The sequence below is a fragment of the Lacerta agilis genome, chromosome 2, assembly GCF_009819535.1.
Source record: "Lacerta agilis isolate rLacAgi1 chromosome 2, rLacAgi1.pri, whole genome shotgun sequence".
In the NCBI taxonomy this organism is placed as follows: domain Eukaryota; kingdom Metazoa; phylum Chordata; class Lepidosauria; order Squamata; family Lacertidae; genus Lacerta; species Lacerta agilis.
In genome coordinates this window covers 18454939-18470412 of record NC_046313.1, presented here as the reverse complement: position 1 = coordinate 18470412, position 15474 = coordinate 18454939, and the positions used below count along the sequence as shown (strand labels likewise).

At 44.4% G+C, this 15474-nt stretch overlaps 1 protein-coding gene across 6 annotated transcripts in view; it reads right to left on the bottom strand.

The window, feature by feature from the left end:
* The window catches only part of ITGA7 (integrin subunit alpha 7), a 75387-nt gene that overhangs the window by 45841 nt on the left and 14072 nt on the right, over window positions 1–15474 (bottom strand). For 2 of the 6 annotated variants that reach the window (XM_033138781.1, XM_033138780.1), the window contains exon 1: window positions 11170–11542. In XM_033138781.1, coding sequence (XP_032994672.1) covers window positions 11170–11339 — 170 coding nt within the window. In that variant the 5' untranslated portion in view covers window positions 11340–11542. Of the gene's footprint in view, window positions 1–11169; window positions 11543–15474 lie in introns of those variants that run through there. The other 4 variants (XM_033138783.1, XM_033138778.1, XM_033138779.1 and 1 more) reach the window with 3 other exon arrangements.

Below are 15474 nucleotides of genomic sequence, written 5' to 3'. Positions count from 1 at the left end.
CATTAACATTGGAAAAGCATCACAGGACAACTAATAAAGCAGGATATTGTGTGGACAACGACCATTATAAACCCACCACTACTAAGCTATTATTGCACCAATAACACACCCACACAAAAAGCCACCTGTCTGGAGGGGCTCTTAAGCTCTCTATCCACTTCTGAGTGCTGTGGTCCAACACTTCATAACTGTTTGGCAATGGCCTCAATAGTACATTAGGCCCTAGCACGGCTGCCCTGCCAGCTCAAGGCACAGCATGGGATCTACAGCAATGGGGAAGAAGATCTTAAGAAAAAGAAGAAACAACAAATAAGGAGAAAGAGGTCATGGCTCAAATCTCCTGGGAAGCCTCTCCCTCTTCTATCTTTGCCTCATGGAATTTTATTTTGAATTTTTTTAAAAAAAAGAAATACAGGCAGCAACAAAAACAGAATGCGCATCGTAATCCAAGAAGATCACTGAAAGTATAAAGAAATTCACTAATTATAATCCTTAGCAGTGCTTTTTTTCTTTAAAAAAAATGTTCAGGGGTATGCGTACCCCTGCGTCCCCCCAGGAAAAAAGCACTGATCCTTAGTATATCATGCTTTATGAAGTAAAACAGCCCAAGAAGCTCACTAACTACAAAATGTATAAGTTATACATGGCACAGGCATCATGGTCAGAGAAAAATTCAGACATCTGTACTTCTTTTGATACAGGAGAACCTAATCCCAAGTTTACACAGCACCACCTGGGGTTACTCAGTGGAGTACAAAATTTCCTCTGCACATACTCAGAGGCATTCTTCCTTATTACTTAACACTTGCCAGGGTTATGTCCTTGCACTCAAAACAAGTTTCAGGACTAATGCTGGGCTCAGATCAAGCCCTGGTGAGAGTTCTGTAGATATTACTCTGTAAAGAGCAGATAATGCAAACCGACATGTTTTCATCACGGTAACTAACTGTCAGTTAAAAACAGAAAAGCGCTCTAGCCACTTGGCTAATCAACAAGCTAAATCAGGCACAGAGAATCAGATGAGAAGCCCCTGAGAAACCGGAGCTGATCACATGAGGAAACAGCTCCACTCCTGAGTGCTAGAAAAATGCACCAAGCCTGTTACAAGAGGGGACAGAAGAGACCCTGTTCACACCTTCCAGGCTCTTTGGAGAGAAGTGCTCGTAATGACATTTATTTATTTACGCTAAGCTGCCGTCTTGCCTTCGGTCCGTTGCACAGAAAAGTATCAGCAAATCCCCTTGAGGAGGAGGAATGCAGAGAATGTTTGATGGGATTTATAATAGAGAAAAATAATGCAAGAGATGCTCCCTTACACACACACACACACACACACACACACATATTGTGAAGCACAGGGGAACCCTCTCGATTCCAGCCAAGCTCCTTGCGACCACTAGCATTCTCACAGGGAGAAAATGAACCAAAGTCATAGGCTAATATCAAAAAGGACCAATTGTTCCACCCTGCAGCAAGAGATGGCAGGTTGTTTCAAGTCAGGTTTCAAGTCAGGGCGCCAGAAAGAAAGAGGGGAGCACAAAAGCAAAGGGAACGATAACTCTTTCTATATAACGACAACCCATCAAGTCTGGTTTCCTTATCAGGAGCACACCTCTAAGGTTACTTGTTGCTGGAGTGAAACAGAACGCACAGCCTTTCACACTTCACCTGGCAGTGATTCATATTAAACTGGCACTGCATATGGAGGAGGTTCACAGTCCGTGGGCATGATCTGGAAACTGGACAATGCTTATACAACCAGAGTCAGAGTCCGTAGCAGTCCTGCCAGGAAGCCAGCTAACACCACCCTGGAATCTCTGTGGGCGCTTGCCTAACCCTGACGGCTGACCAACAAAGAGCTTACACATAGAGCTGGGAATACCAAGGTGCCCTTGCCCGCACATTCCTTCCACGGCTGCCAGTTCGGCCTCTGAGTCACAATGAGCAGGACTGTGAGCAAATGGTGCCTTCTCTGACTCAGTTGCTGGCCAGCAGGTGTTTGTTTGGCTTACACTGGCCCAAAGAGAGTTCCTGTTCCCCTTCTGGCTGCAAGCAGTGGCACTGAAGTGACACAACGGGCAGAAAGGGAAACCCTCTCCCATTTGTAAATGCACGATCACATCTGGGGCATTTTCACTAGGCAGGGACTGCAATCCTCCCAGGATGCTGTACTACAGAGACACCCAACAGTAGCTTTCTGCTCTTGAATGAAAACTTAACAAGAGTTCCTGGTATACAGCAACAAAGGCAGCAGGAAAGGAGGGCTCAATCTCCTTCACCCTCAGCACCACTGTACTAATCCAAACAGATGGATTGGTTGGGATCTTTGCTTAGTGGTAAAGCAGATGCTTTGCATACAGAAGGTCCCAGGTTCAATCATAGAATTCTAGAGTTGGAAGGGAACTTGAGGATCATGTAGTCCAATCCCCTGCAATGCAGGAATATGCAGCTGTCCCATATGGGGATCAAACCTGCAACCCTGGCATTATCTGCACCATGCTCTAACCAACTGAGCTATCCAGCATCTCCAGAAAGGACTGGGAAAGACTAATTGAGAAAACTACTGCTAGTTAGGGCTCATCCACACTTTTGCTTGACTCACATTTTGATCATATTGGGCACCGATTAATTTCCCTGGGTCCGAGAGCTTTTCTCATTGTTCTGTGGTTGTGCCTTGTGAAAATCCAGTATTGCCTGCTGAATCGGATCTCATCAGATACACAGAAAATTAAAGGACAGACTTTGCTTAACTGAGGGCTTGTCCACACTTAGCTTTCCTCCCTTTCTGGGTACGGTCTGTGCTTTAAAGCTCTGTGTCCGAGCGGCCTTTTTTTTTTTTTTTTTTTTTTTGCTCCATAGCTTTCCTTGCAAAAACCTGCTCTTTAAAGCTCAATTGAAGCAAACAGCAATCTGCAGAAAACTCGAGCTGCTATTTGCTGCGGCTGAGCACTAAAGAATGGGTTTCCGATGGGAAAGATTGGGGAGGGGGGATGCTCAGAAATGGAACTTTTAAGCACGGACCTGTGCCTGGAAATAACGGGGTAAAAGGTGGGTGTGAATAACCCCTGAGCTTCAATTCAGCAGTTAAGGTCAGACTATACTATACCTTTACTAGTTGTATAAACTAGATGAGATGCAAGAGTTTTACCCACGACCCACACAGCAGTGGAGAAGTGGAAACTGGCAAAGGCCAGATGATTGCCCACCCCAACAGTAAATAATAATAATAATAATAATAATAATAATAATAATAATCATTATCATTATTATTAAAGATGCTATGCACATAGTGCTAGGTATGTCATATTCCCCACCACTACCACACTAAATGGCTAAATAAAAGGAGTATATATAAAAAAAAACATACTGAAACTCTCTCTAAGGTCTTTTTTTAAAAAATATCCATAAGGGTTTTATTTATTTTATCACACACCCTTGGGCCTTACTAGGGGGAACACAGATTTCCGATTTCCAGCTGGATTATTGATTTCAGCTGCCTTTGAATAATTGAGAAGTGGGGGGGGGGGGCAGGCCGTCTACAGCAATAAAGACATCAGGAATGGAAGAAGCTTCCTGGGTTGCTGGAGGTAGGGGGGGATACATTTCACCCCCTGGGAGGCTCATGGTGAAGGCCAGATTGGAGCATATGTGTGGTAGGTGGGGTGGGGGAGGGAAGAGGGAAAGGGGGCTGCGGATTTGGGTGTCCCTGCTCAAATGTCCTATTAGCGATTCTACGTGTAGTCAGTGGCTGGAGGAGTTGCGTTATAAATATTCATCACTGCATCCATTAATTCTATACAACCCCTTTCAGTACTATAATGCTTTTGGCAGGGAAGGCCAAGTGAGAAATGAAAGCGATCTTAACCCCGGGATTTTCTCACACGGAAAAGCATTAGGGTATCGCAGAAAAATGCACAGAACAAATGCGGATTGTCACATGGCGTGACATGCGAACACGCATCTTTCTCCAGAGAAACTGCAGTTGATCTGTGGCTCTTCAATCCATGTCACCGTGCACAGATCTACTGGAAAAGGCACATGTGCGAACAATGGATGGTGATGATGATGACGACCTTAATGCAGGTCTCATTCATTTTCCCGCACCAAATAGCTTTCTGGGTGGGAAAACAGTAATGCCCTATCAACATTCAGAAATAGGAGGGGATATGATGGTGGTCCAGGCCAAGATTACACAATCAGATTGGAATTGCCCTACACACAAGCAACTGCAGTGTAACTGTTATCACATACAGAAGCAAGCTGGCTGTGAACTGGGCTGTACAAGAAGACAGGTGGCAGGCATCCGTTTCTGCCCTTGCGACAACAACAAGAATATCCACAAAAAGCCTAGGAGGGAAGCAATAACAGTCTCGTGCAAATGCAAGCATTTATATGGCCAAGGGGGAAGCCATGACTGTTGTTGTTAATAATAATAATAATAATAATAATAATAATAATAATAATAATATCATTACAAAGGAGCTCAAGGTGATGTATATTGCATCTTCACAAGAACCCTGTAAGGTAGTTTAGGCTGAGAGACACAGAGTGGCCCAAGGTGAGCTTCATGGCCGAGTAGGGAGATTTGACCAAAAGGTCTTCTTCAGTGGTCACTAATGTATGGGTGTATTCAATACATTATGCTGCGTGGAATAAGCGCACATAATAAGGCGCTAAAACATTTCCAGCAATGAACCTAAGTTGTTTAAAATAACTGTGTGGATCAGAAGCAACGACACTCAATTAGACCAATTATAATAATCCAGATCAGGTCAAATGGTTGCCCTGGATGCTCTCCAAGCACCCCAATTTTCCAGGGACAGTCCCAGAATTACAAAAGCCATCCCAGCTTCTGATACGATCCCAAAATATCCCTATTTGTCCTGCCACGACGGCTGCTGGTGCTGCTTTATTGGTATATGTTTTTCTTTTAGTAAATCTACCAAAGAATAGAATAGAATAGAATGAGAATCAAGGGTTGTTGTTGTTTTTCAAGGCAGAGGTTGTGCTGTGTCCCTCTGCTATAGTGGTGGTAGCACTCACCCTTCTTTGATAGGAAATGCTGGGGGGCACACAAAAAATGTCAGTCGGCGGGGAGTGAGAAATGTCTCTATTTTCAGCTGAGGAATGTTGGAGAGTGTGGCCCTGTATATAAGATAATATAGAATGGTTGTATTTGTCAGCATGAAGTGAGCATCACAAGCTGAACCAGAGGAGGAAAGTTATGTTTGTTTATTTACATTATTTTTAACCCACCCTTCATCCAAAAAGATTCCAGTACAGTGTACAACAGACATAAAAACATTAACATATCAGATATAGTTCCACATACTCCACATACACGTAACATTTCTCCCATGAAAATACTGATAATTTCACTATTTATACCCCACACATCTTACTAGGTTGCCCCAGCCACTCCGGACAGCTTCCAACATATATAAAAACATTTTTAAAAAAAACTTCCCTAAACAGAATGGCCTTCAGACGGCTCGGGGGTCGGATAACTCCATACCCTCCTACATTTCTCCAATGAAAATAGGGACGTCCTAAGGAAAAGTGGGACATTCCAGGATCAAACCAGAAACGTGACGGCTTCTTTAAATCAGGGACATCCCTGGGAAATAGGAGCACTTGGAGGGTATGTAGTTCCATGAAAACAACATTCAAACCACAAAGTGCAAAACTGTAAAACAGATTGAGGCAACGTGAGACATTTAAATGCCTGAGTGAATAAAACTGTATTAGCCGGGAGCCAGAAAGTTTTCAGTGTTGGTGCCAGTCAAACCTCTTTGAAGAAGCCATTCCCAAGACAAGGTGCCAACGCAGAGAAGGCCCCGCTCCTTCGCATGCACACAACTAGCATCCACTACAGAACACACTTTGACAACAGGCTCCACGGAAGATGGAGAGCAACCTGCAGCCCTCCAGATGTTGGTGGACTACAGCTACCATCATCCCTAAGAATTGGCTACGCTGGCTGGAACTAATGGGAACTGCAGTCCAACAATATGTTGACGGGTGCAAGTTGCCCACTGTTGCCTTAAGACATGGGAAGAGGTACTCCTGAGTATTTGGGCCCCAAACCATTTAGGACTTTAAAGCCAAGTGCCATCATCTTAAACTGGGCTCAGAATTCCATGCATTGCACAAGAGTTCTACATGCAGACATCACAGAAGCAGAGCATCCAATAGTGACGTTAACTAACATAAGAATACAATAAAAGCCTTGCTGGATCAGACCAAAGGCCCATCTGGATCAGACCAAAGTCCTGCATGCTGTTCTCAAAGTAGCCAACCAGATGCGTATGAATATCAAGAGAGATGAGAGAGCACAGCCTGTCTCATTTTTAGGATCTTCAAGCTGAAGCCCTGACGTACACATACAGTAAGTACACTGCATTTAAGATAGATTTTTACAAAGGGAACTGGAACATGTGCGTTCATAAACTTATTGAAGGTTCTTAAACAAAGGCAGGGGCTGGACTCTTGACAAGTGAAATATGCTGTGAAGAATAGGAGGCTGTTCATTGGCCTCAAGCACAATCAATAACTCGCTTGTGATGCACAGATTATGTGGGGGTGGGATGCAGAGTGGGTTGGTTCACTGGCTTTAACAAAAATTGAGATGGATAGAGAGCCAAGGAGGAGCTCATAACTTCCCTAGAAACTGCCTGTGTCTCCCTCAGGGATCTTCTTAGATTGCAATGATGGATGGTGTGTGAGCCGGAACTGGCCCCCAAAGCAATTTTGTCTGCCTTCTTGCAATTCTACCAAATATTAATCAGGATATGGTTTTTTAAAGTTTGGCTGCACTTTCCATTCTAAGAAAAAGAAATGTTTTCCAGTTGCAAGAGTCCATAGTTTAATGTTATATCACGCTGTAATTGATTTTGTACATTGTTGTTGACATCCATTTGTCTTGAGAAACAACGGAGTGTGCCTTCGGCGGTGAAGTCAAACCACTGTATTAGCAGCTCCAAAGTGACCTCCCTGGGGTGCAAGCCTGGGTAGCGTGGATGAAGGTCCTGGGCTGCCCAGACGGCAAGACCCCCCTCTCGGCCTCGCTGATGTGGTCCAAAGGAAAGCAGAGCAATACGTTCAGCACCAGCTGGGCTGCATGAGTTGCCAGGAGGAAGCATACAAGAGACACCATCCAACCATCTTAGGGACTTGGGTGGAGTACCTGCACACACATACATGTACAGTCATGCGAGAAGTATCATTGAAGTTCAAAGTCACTCTCCGGCCAAGTTAAAGCACTTGAGGAGTGTGTGAAGAAGGACCGATGTGGAGTTAAGCATAGGTAGAAGGCATGGTCTGGGAAAGCGTTCCTATGGTCAGACAGAGAATTGTGTTTGGCCTGAGGTTCCCCATCGCTTGTCTAGAGAGTGGCCCTCAAGAATGAGGCCATGTCAGCCCTATTAATAACTCATAGCCAAGCAAACCTTTGTGGGTACCAGAGCAGGCAGGGCCTGGTCCCTGATTTCACACTGAACTCATAAATGTCAGCTTGAGGTCAGAGGGAATCCACACCCACACCAAACCCAAGTGCGGCAGAAGGGTTGGTACTTGTTTCTCTCATGCTCCTCCGGCAAATGTCTAAGAGCATCTCAAAAGTACAGCACCAGTACATGAGAAGTTGAGTCCTCCTCTCAAATTTGAAGCAGAGGGGTGGGACCTGGGGAACTATTCCTGCAGCTACGTTACACAGAACAATCCTCAGCCCTTCTCTCAACCTTGGAGCTGGTGAAAAGATGGGGGAAATCCCTGCAGTTGTGCTGTGCTTCTGAAGCCCTCTGAGCACCTGTGAAGCACAGTGCAACTGCTGGAACAATGCCCACCCACCCACACTTCAAGCTCAAGAGGAGGGCTGGGGTTGGTCCCTGGTCTGTTTTGCTTCCAAGGTGCTTTCAGCTGCAAGAATGCTGCTAAAGATTGTTATGTTTCCTGGGCTTGGTTGTTGCAGGGAGGACATGCCATAGCAAGTGTGGCAAGTGGAATTCTATAAGCTCGTAATTTAATTATGGCTGCACTTGCAGAGTTCTCTGTGCTCCTGCAAGAGAAACAGTATCCCTGTGGTATGTTCCCATTTAAGCATGAACATGGCATAGGAGAACCCAACGCCAACACTGCTGCTGGTTGTACTTGGCTCTGTCCGCAGTGTAGATGGAAAAATGGGAGGTGTGAATCATAGCAAGGACGGCAGGAGTCTGATAAATCCCATATACGCTGGATACACACAAGTCCTCAACTGCAGGCACAGTCTTTGAGAACCAGGGCTCAAGTACCATTCTCCCTGCTAGAAGATAATCATTTCCTTTCCGGTCTTCTACCACATTGTTGGTGCTACAGCCTGAAGGCTGTATAATGTTCTACAGCTGAAGCTAAGTAGGGATGCCTCCAGAATAATGACATTTAGCAGGAGAAATAAAAAAGTACACAGGAACTTTAGGGTTGTACATTTAAAGTGAATCAAAGGGCTTGTGACAACAAATAACCTTTTTTAAAAAACAACAACACGGATTTTCTGCAGTAAGGAAAGTGACAGGGAAATGCAATGAAAAGTGTGAGGTAAGCAAATGATTAGCATAGAGGCATGCAAATGCCCCACAAGAAAATCAGGGTGAAGGCTCATTGTCATTTAACCACCCTGCAAATAAATCAGAACTTGCTCAATAAAGACTAGATATATTCTAACGACCACATAAGCTTTGTGCAAGGAAATAAACAGGTTGTCTGAAGGGCCCAAAGATTTGGTTGCATGAGCTGCCTGGATGGGAAGTTATCTGGAAGACTTACATAAGCCTCTCCGAGCTCCAGGAAAATAAATATTACTTTGATAATGAACAATCATTTATGACGCACTTTAGTCCACTGAGTCCTCTGCAGTCTGCACTTTGTTTGCTTTCATGATCCTGATATTATTATTCCCGTTTTACAGATGGAGAACTGAAGTTTAAGGCAAATGAATGGATTCATGAAACAAGAAGGGCTTGAAACAAGGTATTCAAGTGCTCAAGTTCCCTATACTATTAAATGGCATACTATTTAATAGTTCCCTATACTATTAAATGACCATACTATTAAATGGCAGCAGTAGAACTAACATCTTTCTCTGTAGCCCAGGATTGTGTATTGAAGAGAGGCTCCAAGCAATGCAAAACGAAACGAGCCAGCCATTCTTAAGTAGACACTGTCCCATCACCAATGTGAAGTAATATTCAACGGCTCATCCAGTTTGCTCTGTGCATGAAGTTGTGTGTGTTGGGGGTGGTGCATCATCTTGTTGTTCATCTCAGGCGGTAAAACGTATTGGACTGGCCCTGGCTTTGAGCGGCTCCAAAATCAATTATGGGAGTTTACAGAGGAAGCTAGCCTTAAGAGAACGTTACTCAAATTGTGAGTTTAGCCAGCCCAGATGCTGACCTGGGACCGAGACCATCCCTTACTTATCCTAGGCAATTGCTGTTTGCAGTTGTTGCTGGTGCAGCAGTCCTGGGCACAATGTAAGACACTATACAATCAATGTTATCCCATGAAAACAAGGTAGCTAGGCTCTGAGCGACAGGAAAAGGTACAGTATTTAGTGAAGGGTGAATGGAAGACGCAGACAGGCAAAGGATCTGCCAAAGCGGCTCAGGAGGTCTGTTGTGGCCTATAGGCTGCCTGTTGAAGAGGAGGGTCTTAGGAGGACATTCAAAGCAATTAGGAGCTTCATGCTGTGTGGTAGCCTCAGGGCAGGGCTAGAGGGCAGACCACTCCTAGATTACAACATCGCCATTGCAACAAAACACAGGAGAAATCAAACACTTAAAAGAAAGCCACCAGAATTCCCACAGTCCTCCAGATTAAAGGCAGATAATCTCACCCCGGTCTTTTGGGACCACAGGCCTCATAGTGATGCTGCCAGCCAAGCCTTCCTAATGCATTTGCAAAACCACTATGATAAGAGGTTAATATGTCCACACCCTGGTTTTCCTTGCCTGACCATTCACCACATGGCCAGCTTTCTGTCCGTTCGAAATTATGCAACTCCCATATATTACAAGGCATGGTGGCGGAGGGCAGGGATGCCTGTGAAGCTCCACAAGCTTCAGTTCAGTATAGTGATCTTGCATTTACCCTAGAGAAAATTAAGATGATATTACTATCAGAATCCATCCCTAGCCCTATTGGCAATCAGTGGCTGGCTGTGAATTTCATCCCTGGAATACAGAGAACCACATTCAGCAATGATCAAGCTGCATGATCACTGAATGAGTCTGCATTCATATTTGGAAACTGATCAGAATTTGACCTTTCCTATCTCCGCCAGGATGCAGTAGCAGCAGTAGCAGCAGCAAGGGGGGGGGGAATCAGGGTGCATTCCAGAAAACAGCTCACACACATGGACAAACAAAACATTTCAAAATATGCCAGCTGGTTCATCAGTGAAATTCAGAGGGGTGTGTTCGGTGGGGGGTGGGGAGGCTGTAGGGAAAAGGTTTGTCAAGACAATAGTTAGCAACACAGTAATGCAAAGTCTGGCAACTAATGCTGCAGGTCAAAGATTCCCTTCCCTCCAAAGAAATATTATAAATATTTAGGGTTGGGCAGTGGAGAATGTAATGAGGGTCTGTGTGTGTCCACATTTCCACCCTGCAAACAATGTACTATAAAAGCATAATAAGAATGGAATTTATGCTTTCTTAAAAGCAATTCAAAAACCACCCACTCCAGGCAGAAGAAACAATTTCCCCCCCAACATCAGCACCTTCCACAAATCCCAACTATAACCAAAGCACAGTGCAGTGAAAGAACACCTTGTAAATAACTCAGCAGCAGCAAAGGAAGTATTACGGATCACACAATTCACATATTTCAGTCCCAAAGCGGAAGACACAATGGACATACTTTTCAATTCTAATAGTCAGAGAACGAAGCAGAGATTATTTAATTCACACCCACATACAGAGTTTCAGTGCTTAAAACTGACACGCCAAATTCAGAAGACCACCTGGCAAGTTTGATGGCTCAGGAGAGACTTCAGTGCCTCATCTTCCTTGTGTGTGTGTGTGTGTGTGTGTGTGTGTGTGCAAATCCTCACACTCACCTTTCGGACTTGCCATATGGAGAGAGAGAGAAAAAATCAGAATAAGGCACCGTCATGCACGGCACGGAACTCACCAGCTGACAGGCTGTGGTCTGAGCTGCTGGTGCAATGCCACCGAGAAGCCAAAGAAGCTGCCGTTTTCTCCATACTTGAGGATGGTTTCGGTGACATCCAGATTGAAGGCTGAACTCTCTAGGAGGTGGAGGCTGAGGCAGAAGAGACCAAAGTAGAGTGTCCCAGACATGCTTGGTGGCTCACTGCAGGCACAATGGTTGGGGAATGCCACTGCAACCTCCCGTGGCTTTAGAGACAGTTGCCTGGCTCCTGTCACACGCTTGGTCTTTTTGCTGCCTGCCTGCCTGCCTAGGCAGCTTGAGATTGTAAAAATCCTCAGGCAACCTTGCCTCACATCCCTTCCTGCTCCCGTCTCCCTCTCTCCCTCCCTCCTCCCTCTCTCTCTCTCTCTTCCATTCTGTATTGCAGCTAGGAGGAGCACAGCTTTCAAACAGCAAACACGCCCCCTTCCTACAATCTATTACTGGACATGATGGAGAGGAAAGCTGCGAAAGAAAAAGCAGGTGTGGGGAATCCGAAAACCGCAGATCCAGGGGTTATTATGAGGAAAACTTTGGCCAGGAAAAGAAAGAAGGAAAGAGAGCTTCCCCACCTTCAAGGGCCCACTTCTCATCAGATATTGCAACTTCCTCTTCTTAACAAGTATTAAATACTTTAGATTGCTGAAGACAAATAAATGTTCTTAAGAAAGTTGAAAGTGATTTTGAGAGAAGCATCACTTCCCATGGTACACAAACATCGTTTCTTTTTCTCCCACGTTTGTTTCTATGCTCAAACAGGTTTGTGTTTGTTTGTTTGAAAAAAGGAAAAGGTCACTGTCTTAGCCCACAAGAGAAATTCTGAATTTCCATATTAGGGCAATACCTTGATTTGTTAAAAGAAAACTTGCAAGTGCAGTTAACCATCTGGTCTGCACACTAGATCCTTCAACTCTCGGGGGGGGGGGGGAAGTTAACACCTGCCTCAAGCCTTCAAGGTATTCATGAGAAATTAAAGGAGGAGGAAGCTTAACCTGACAAACCACAGACCATTCAGCCTGCACTGTGTCAGTGGCTAAATGTGTATTTATTGCAGCAGGGTATAAGCATGATAAAGTCCTTTTTCAATATTGGCCGCTGCCCATTGCAATCATATAATTATGCTTATCCAGTAACAGTATTATAATTCAATTATTAAGTATGAAATTGAAAAACAGGACACTAAACCTAATCATCATTGGGGCTCCTAATTAATCCACACAACAATTTTCAAATGAAATAATGACAGCAATTGTTATGATGATGCCACCCAAAACAACCTCCCTTACATGCTTTGTACGTGGAAGATCCCAGCAGGGATCTCAAGTCTTCTTCTTCTTCCTCTTCTTCTTCTTCTCCGGCGATCATTCGTAGCCAAGTAAGACTGTCTTCCATAAACACCGTTTTAACAATGAGTCCGTGACTGTGGAGGCCAATTCTGGATCCACACGTCCTTCTACAGTGGTAACATTGGTTTCTGGGTGGGAGTTCATCACGCTGTGGATTTGCCAAGCGTGCCTTCCTCTTAGCACCTTTCTCCCTTGCATCCTGAGTTCGAGTGTCCTCAAAGCCCACGACACCTTTGGTAAAGGCTGTTCTCCAACTGGAGCACTTGCAGGCCATTGTTTCCCAGTTGTCAGTGTTTATACTACATTTTTAAAGATTTGCCTTAAGACAGTCTTTAAACCTCTTTGTTGACCACCAGCATTACGCCTTCCATTTTAAAGTTCGGAATAGAGTAGTTGCTTTGGAAGACAATCATCAGGCATCCGCACAAGATGACCAGTCCAACGAAGTTGATGTTGAAGAATTATTGCTTCAACATTGGTGATCTTTGCTTCTTCCAGTACACTGATATTAGTTCGCCTGTCTTCCCAAGTGATGTGTAAATTTTTTCGGAGACACCGTTAATGGAATATTTTGAGGAGTAGGAGATGGTGTTCATCAGTGGTCCATGTTTCACAAGCATATAGTAAGGTTGGTGGTACAATAGCTTTGTAAACAAGCATTTTGGTTTGCCTGCGAATGTCCCGGTCCTCAAACACTCTGCACTTCAATCGGGAGAAAGCCACACTCACAGAGTAATTTCTCTTGGCTAAGTAGGGACCATCTATGCATATGTCCCTCTATTTATCTTTAGAATGCAAGCAGCAGAGACCAGAAACACTGAAAGCAGCTATTTCATAAACTGGAATACCCAGGTTGAAAAACCCCAGGTTCTTAAATGCCTATGCTCCTAAAAATTTGATATGAGAAATTGGAAATATTTCCCCAAGCCTGGGCATATATCAGGGCAAACACATGAATAACTTGCTTCAGATGTTTGTGGGTTGATCCCTGACACTTGAGAAGCTCTGGGGATTCAGACCTGGTGAACCCCAGTTCAAACCAACTCAGTCCAGAGTTGTCCATAAACGTATTGAAAAAAAGAGACCAAGAGTCCTGTTAATTCAACCCCGGCCATGAGCCACATAACAGGAGTAAAAGCATCCATCACATTTTCCAGTACATGGGGGTTATTTTTAAACAGCTGCAAAAGCTTTAAGAGGCATTGGAGCGTTGGCAGAGGCCCCTCGTCCCTGGGAATCCAGCTCATTTGCAGGACACAGCGGTGGAAGAACAGCACAAGAGTCACAGGAACTTGGAAGTCCTCAGTCCCTCGGGATTCCTGTTCTTGTTTTAGCAGGATTGTCCTTTTCACAATTCATTTTGCAGCTTTACTAGCCAAAAAGTGGGAACCTGTCACTCAGGGGACCCCCTTCTATACTCTTTCTGGTGCCCTAAATCTGCATTTATGTTCCACCTGGCTGGCTACCTCCCAGTTTTTGATATAGCTTTACACTGTCACGAGCAGGGCATAATCATTGCTGGGAACTGGGTGCTTTATCCTGAACAAAATCTGGGAACTGACCCAATTCCTTCTGAAAATCCCCGGGAGTATATTTCTCGATTCCTGCAACCCACCATTTTGCGCGCACACACACACACACACACACACACACATCCATGAATAGACGCTCCATGCTATATTGGGCAGCTTGGCTCATAAGCAAAAGATTTCAGCTTGCATGCCCTTCCCACTTGGTAATATCTTTAAAATGACCCTCTCTGGGAGGATGTCATGGGTCAGATTGGATAATTATAAACAGACTCTGGAGTTAGGGAACACAGGAGAACAAACACTGTCTTTGGATCTGCAGCAGTGTTCACTGAAACTATTGGGCTGTAGCTGTATTTGACTGACAGCTGAGTGTTTGGTGACTATGAAACCTCCCCTGCAGTCATTCTGTTGGGCATTTTTCAAACTTCTATTGCCATATCCAGACATGCAGACTCTTTATACCACACATCAGAAGCTCATTCTAGATTTAGGCTGTGCACACACATCCATTTTCTCTGCATTCAGTGTGCTCACACTGTTGGTTTGGGAAACAGAATACAGTTGACATTAGCCACAATCCATATCTATCCTACCAACTTTTATGAAATACTAGGTTTTGATGCATTTTCCCCAAAACAGCTGCAATCTGAATTGGGGGGGGGGGGAATTACCTAGCTGCATTTTAAGCCACTAATGTTTCATAGAATTGTTAGACCACTTGGGTTATGTTTGTTTGTTTGCTCCCTTATATTGGTTGTTTGTTTTCAAAGTATTTCTGCGAATCTGAGTTCCTCTGAGCACACTGATACCTGCCTTTTCTTACATTTTCCAGCTGGGCTGGTGCACACCATTCTTCTCCATTTTTTTTTTTAAACCCTACGCATTTACTCAGGTAGAATAATAAATACAACCAGGAGGTATATAAGATGAAAGGCAAGGAGGCTTAAGCTACAGGATGCTCAACAATAGATACAGATGATGATGATGATGATGATTTGTACCCCGCCCATCTGGCTAGATCCCCCAAGCCACTCTGGGCGGCTTCCAACAAATATTAAAATACATTAAAATGTCACAGATTAAAAACTTCCCTAAACATTCAGGTATTTTTTGAATGTCAAGTAGTTGCTTATCTCCTTGACATCTGATGGGAGGGCGCCACTACCGAGAAGGCCCTCTGCCTGGTTCCCTGTAGCTTTGCTTCTAGCAGTGAGGGAACCGCCAGAAGGCCCTCGGTGCTGGACCTCAGTGTCTGGGTTGAACAATGGGGGTGGTGACGCTCCTTCAGGTATACTGGGCCGAGGCCGTTTAGGGCTTTAAAGGTTAGCACCAACAGAAGACAAGTAACTGCTGACAACACGAGACAACTTTTTTTTTTTTTTTTTTACAATGTATATGTGGACAAG